Source organism: Lactuca virosa, chromosome 7 (assembly GCF_052849685.1).
Source record: "Lactuca virosa cultivar CGN04683 chromosome 7, Lactuca_virosa_CGN04683_v6, whole genome shotgun sequence".
Taxonomy (NCBI): Eukaryota; Viridiplantae; Streptophyta; class Magnoliopsida; order Asterales; family Asteraceae; genus Lactuca; species Lactuca virosa.
Genome location: NC_136432.1, coordinates 9,633,214 through 9,639,694, shown reverse-complemented (window position 1 = coordinate 9,639,694; position 6,481 = coordinate 9,633,214). Strand labels below are relative to the sequence as shown.

Sequence of the window (6,481 nt, the reverse complement as noted above, 5' to 3'; positions counted from 1 at the left end):
GGGTACAGAAATCGGCCACTGCTTTTCCAAGAACCCTAGAGCCGATTTTGTATGCTTCCTCCCTCTCTCATATACTACCCTCTTGCTAGTTGGTGTTTGTAAGCCATTAGAGGAGTTACACTTGTGACTCTAAGCTCAAGGAAGAAGAAAGATCAAGAGTTCCATAAGAGGTAATCATCTAGATCTTATTAGTTACATTAGTTTTGTAATATGTATGCTAGATCTAGGGTTTCAAATGTTGGATGAATTGCATGTACAATAGAGAAACCTAGATCCAAGTAATTAGGGTTTGCATGTGCACATAGGAATGTTCATTTGTGTAAAACCCATCAGTTATATATATATATATATATATATATATATATATATATATATATATATATATATATATACACTAGCCGTTTACCCGCGCTAAGCGCCGGGCGGCAAAGAGTTTCTTTCGGAAGATAGTTTTATCAGTGATGATTAGTTTCCTTTAGACGTGAGCTATTCATTGCGGCATTTTGGTAGACTATTTTGTGTCGAATTGTTCATTTCAATGGATAGTTTCTTGTTAGGTGCATAGTCATACAATACGACAGAAGTTGAGTCGACATTTGGAATTTCATCTAATAGTTCATATTGATTTTACAATATATAAATAACAACAATCTGCAATCATGTAGGTTTGTACATTAATAACATGTCAAATATATAAACTACACCAATCTGCAATCATGTTGCTTCATCTTTAGTTTAAATGGGAACATCTCATCGTCAGACGAACATAGAGGAATTCTTGGTAAAAACACTCTTTTTCCAGCATGTTGGCCAACAACTATCTCTGCATCAATGTCATTTTGTTGGAAAGCTCGACATATCAATCCGGTGCCATTACATAACCCATTTGAAGGATCGATATTTCGCAAAAGTATTACTGGGCACCCAGTTTTTAACCGAAGATAATGAGGGGGTACACCACTAACATTTAGCGAGTTCAAATATTCCATCGGATATAAGTTATTTTTTTCATCTTCCGCTTCATCAAAACTATAGTAAACTTTTTGCTCGCCAGAAAATCATTCGATCAACTTATTATTAATCTCATCAACACTTTCATTTTTAGTTGACAATATCGCCCACGAAATGATAAATTTTGAATCGGTGTCGTTGGAATGCAAAGAAGGAAATATTGCATCAATCAGAGCGTCCACTGAATTAGGTTTATCAGTGTATGGAATGGACATGTTATCAGGTATACGAATAAAGGACTCGTCCAATGTTTCCTCCTTTCCATCACTGTCTCGTAATAAAAAATCAGAAAACCATGGGTCATTTACCGCGCTCATGTTGATATTTAATCGAAGCCTTTTAACTGAAGCCCATAGAGGTGACATTCGTAAGCTAGAGTCCACAATTTGTGCTCGAGTGCCACGTCTCACGACCGGCAAAACTTGTCTAAAGTCACCTCCCATAACCATTATCTTTCCACCGAAAAGGAGCTTCTCATCTGTGATGTCTTGCATTGTCCGATCAACTGCTTCTACCGCCTGCCTCTTAGCCATTGCTGCTTCATCCCATATGATTACATTTGCCTCGCGAAGTAGCTGAGCCTTCCCACTTTGTTTAGTGATCTTGCACATCGAGTTATTATCAAGATTGAGGGGAATCCCAAATCGTGAATGAGCTGTTCTCCCTCCTCGCATGTTATTAGCTGCAACACCTGACGTGGCAGTTGTAAGTGCAATAAGACCACAGGCACGAATATTGGCCAACAAAGCTTTGTACAAAAATGTCTTTCCAGTTCCACCGGGACCATCTATGAAGAACACACCCGAAATATTTTCATCCACATGCCTCATTATCTTATCATATGCAAACTTCTGGTCTGGATTGAGAGAGTCTCGCGCAAGTAAGTCTTCATTTTCCACATTTATAGAGTATTCTTCTTGCACCTCACGATAGCCGCATATATCATGAATCTCGAGGTTCGATTTACTCCATGAGAGTGACGTCTAGCAACTAGGCTTACTGATGAGCGACTAGCGTCTCATGGCTTGTTACTCAATGACAGATAAGTGTCTCACGACCAGCAGACGGCTCACGACCAAACTTTACATTATTTTTAATTTTAGACCATTGTCCAGAATATTTTGCATTTTTTGTCCCTAAATTTGACGTTTGTTGAGAATTTGACATTTTTTGTAATTTTCTTCTATAAACTTTATATTTTATACAATTTTTGTCTGTCGACTTAAACAATTAATGTTTTGCTCTTCGAACTTGTTTCTTTTGACGGTTTTGACTTTAGATTTCCCCTTTGACTTTTTGGGTTGATGTTTGTATCATTTGGCAAATGGAATACCACAGAAAAAGTTGGGGAGTGAGACGTGTTTCATGGGTTGTGAGACGTGTCTTTTGGGGTATATGACGTGTCTCATGGGTTGTGAGACGTGTCCGGAATCATTGATTTGTCTAGAAATATTTTCTTCAAGATTGGGAAAAGTTGCACAAATTTTGAGATAATCTCGAAAAACTGTATAGGGGCAAGTTTACTTGTTAACCGATCAGCGTCTTATGGCTTGGTATCCGACTAAAGGGTGACGTCTCGCGATCCAGGTTGCTCCTTGAGAGACGACGTCTAGCGACAAGGCTTCCCGATGAGTGACTTGCGTTTCATGGCTTGTTACTCGATGACAGACTAGCGTCTCGTGACCAGCATACGTCTCACGACCAAACTTTACATTTATTTTCAACTTTAGACCCTTGCCCATAATATTTTGATTTTTGTCTCGAATTTTGACGTTTATTGAGAATTTGACCTTTTAAGTCATTTTATTCGAAAAAATTTATATTTTAAATAATTTTAGTCTTTCAACTAAAACAATTCATGTTTTGGTCTTCGAACTTGTTTCTTTCGACGATTTTGACTTCAGATTTTCTCATTTGACTTTTCTGGTTGACTTTTGTATAATGTGGCAAATGGAATACCACATAAAAAGATGAGGCTGTTAGACGAGTCGCATGGGTTGTGAGTCGGGTCTTATGGGGTATGTGACATGTCTCATGGGTCAAATATCATCAATCTAGAGATTCGGGTTGGATTCAAAAGACGTTGTCTAAATAAAAGTTGTCCGCAATCATCGATTTGTTTGGGAATATTTTATTCATGATCAGGAAAAGTGTTAGGGGTGTCAGACCCAACAAATAAAGGGGTATGATATACTCCAAAAGAATCCCACTATACTGCACTAAAAGGTAGTACAAGGCAAGTAGGGTCGATCCATAGAGACACGGGATAATTAGTCTATACCTCTTTGCGCAAGGTACTATGGTCACAAAAGATTAGGAGGGGGGTTTTGAATGCAATGATTAAACAGACAAATTAAAAACACAAGTAAACAACTAAAAGAGTGAATTAAATTCAGAAATGGTAAGGACTCCAACTTCATGTATGACAATCCAGCAATGTGAATCAAAGATGACAAGACATTTGTTTCATTCTATCTAAGTTAGTACTTGAAAGTGTTAACAAGCTTTAACACTTTCCATTCACCACATTAATCAATCAAAACAAGCTCTTTGATTAATCCTAACCTTACTAACCTAATCTAAACAAGCTCTTAGAATTAGATTAAAAGATTGCATTAAGCTTATTGTGAATGTTCCCAACAACACCCAATACTCCTCACAAGATCGGGAGCGTAAGAATGTGTGAAAAGATTTACACTAAATTCATTCATAAGAAATCAATTTAATGCTTGTTACTTAGTTCAATTCACAAAACAATTACGGATTTTGCAAAATGAATAACTTGAATGACCTAACCCTAATTCAAATGGCCAATAAGAATCATTATTAGAATCAAACATTCGATTGAAGTAAAATCAGTTTCACTAGATAGAAATTAAACACAAACATCAGGTCATATGATTTGATTCACAACCAAAAAGTCAAAACATGAAATTAGAGAAACTAGGGTTCTAGCCACACATGGCTAGAACAAGATTAACAAATTTAAAAGATGAAATTAAGTGCTAAAGTGCTTACAAAGAAGAAATCAAAATGTTTCCCAATGATTAAAGGACAAACCCTTGCTAAAACCCTTGAATTCTCCTCTCCAAAAGTGCTCTGGTGTGTTCTCTCTTGTCTGTCAAAATGACCCAATTCCCGTGATATGAAAAATAGGAAAAACTGTCAAAAGGCAGTTTTTGGGTCGAACACGGCCCGTGTTAAAATAGGCTAAACTGACACGGGTCGTGTTCATCAGTCAACACGGCCCGTGTTGATTTGCACTAAACTGACACGGGTCGTGTTCAGCATGGTCAACAGCTTCTTCTTGGTCAAACACGCCCCGTGCTCACTTTTCAGTGTAAATCCAACACGCCCCGTGTACCCCTCTGACTCCGAATCCAAACTTGATTTTTCCAACTTTTCCGTTCTTTGTCCGATCATCCCGAAATCTTCACCAATGCTTCCCGGCACCTCCCAAAGCGCGTTCTAACCTCCTGTTTACCTGAAAAGAACATGAAAGTGTGCAAATAAGGTTGTTCTACAGACTAACATGAATATGATGAAATGCAATAAAAATGAAGAATAACTATGCTAAATAGATGCATAAAAAGGGACTAAAAGGTGCACAAAATGCACCTAACAAAAAGTTACACTAATTTTGAGATAATCTTGAAATATCGTCCAGTGGCAAGTATACTCGGTGACCGATCAGCGTCTCATGGATTGGTATCCTTCTTAAGTGTGACGTCTCACGATCCGGGTTGCTCCATGGGAGACGACGTCTGCGAAAAGGCTTCCCGCTGAGCGACTAGCGTCTCATGGCTTGTTACTCGATTTCAGACATCTATGTCGCGACCAGCAGACGTCTCACGACCAAACTTTGCATTTTTTTCAATTTTAGACCATTGAACATAATATTTTGGACTTTTTGTCCCTAAATTTGACGTTTTTTGAGAATTTGACGTTTTTAGTCATTTTCTTTGATAAACTATATATTTTAAACAATTTTAGTCTTTCGACTTAAACAATTCACATTTTACTCTTCGAACTTGTTTCTTTTGACGGTTTTGACTTTAGATTTTCCCCTTTGACTTTTTGGGTTGACTTTTGTATCATCTGGCAACTAGAATACCACATGAAAAGTTGAGAGTGTGAGATGTGTCTCATGGGATGTGAGACGTGTCTTATAGGGTATGTGATGTGTTTCATGTGTAAATTATCATGAATCTCGAGGTTCCGGTTGGATTCAGGAAAAGGTCTCTGGAATCATCGATTTCTCTGGAAATACTTTCTTCATGATCAGAAAAACTTGCACGAATTATGAGATAATCATGAAAAACCGTATAGTGGCAAGTTTACTTGGTGGTCGTTCAGCGTCTCATGGCGTGGTATCCGATTAAAGGGTGGCGTCTCGCGATCCAGGTTGGTCTATGAGAGACGACGTCTAGCCACCAGGCTTCGCGATGAGCGACTAGCGTCTCGTGGCTTGTTACTCATCTCGCGACCAGTGTCTCGCGACCAGTGTCTCGCGACCAGCAGACGTCTCATGACCAAACTTTAATTTTTTTTTCAATTTTAGACCCTTGACCATAATATTTTGCATTTTTTTCCTGAATTTTAATGTTTGTTGAGAATTTGACTTTTTTGGTCATTTTCTTCGAAAAACTGTATATTTTAAATAATATCAATCTTTCGATTTAAACACTTCATGTTTTGCTCTTCGAACTTATTTTTTTTACGGTTTCGACTTTAGATTTGCCCCTTTGACTTTTCGGGTTGACTTTTGTATCATGTGGCAAATGGAATACCACATGAAATGTTGAAGGTGTGATACGCGTCTCATGGGTTGTGAGACGTGTCTTATAGGGTATATAACCTGTCTCATGGGTCAAATATCATGAATCTCGAGGTTCGGGTTGGATTCAGCAAAAGTTGTTTAAGCAAAAGTTGTCAGGAATCATTGATTTGTTTGGAAATATTTTCTTTGTGATCGAGAAACGTTGCACGGATTTTGAGATAATCTCGAAAAGACGTTCAGTGGTAAGTTTACTCGGTGACCGATCAACCGTCTCATGTCTTGGTATCCGGCTAAAGGGTGGTGACTCGTGATCCTGGTTCCTCCATGAGTGACGACGTCTAGGGACTAGGCTTCCGGATGAGGGACTAGCATCTCATGGCTTGTTACTCGGTGACAGAATAGTGTCTCGCGACCAACAGACGTCTCTCGACCAAACTTTACATTTTTTTAAAATTTAGACCCTTGATCATAATATTTTGCATTTTTTGTCGCGAATTATAACATTTGTAGAGAATTCGACTTTTTTAGTCATTTTTTCGAAAGACTTTATATTTTAAATAATTTGTCTTTCGACTAAAGCAACTCACGTTTTGCTCTTTGAACTTGTTTCTTTTGACGGTTTTGACTTTAGATTTTCTCCTTTGACTTTTCGTATTCACTTTTGTATCATGTGGCAAATGAAATACTACA

The 6,481-nt window shown here is 38.0% G+C and overlaps 1 protein-coding gene across 1 annotated transcript; it reads right to left on the bottom strand.

The window, feature by feature from the left end:
- Positions 1 to 1,058: 1,058 nt before the first annotated feature.
- On the bottom strand, positions 1,059 to 1,841 carry LOC145126387 (uncharacterized). Its single transcript, XM_079061765.1, has one exon. It carries the CDS (start codon positions 1,839 to 1,841, stop codon positions 1,059 to 1,061), a length of 783 nt encoding a protein of 260 aa, XP_078917891.1.
- Between the last annotated feature and the right edge of the window lie 4,640 nt (positions 1,842 to 6,481).

Bases quoted from the DNA above. Each gene is read 5' to 3' on its own strand.
- LOC145126387 (XM_079061765.1), bottom strand. From the start codon at position 1,841: ATGAGGCATGTGGATGAAAATATTTCGGGTGTGTTCTTCATAGATGGT.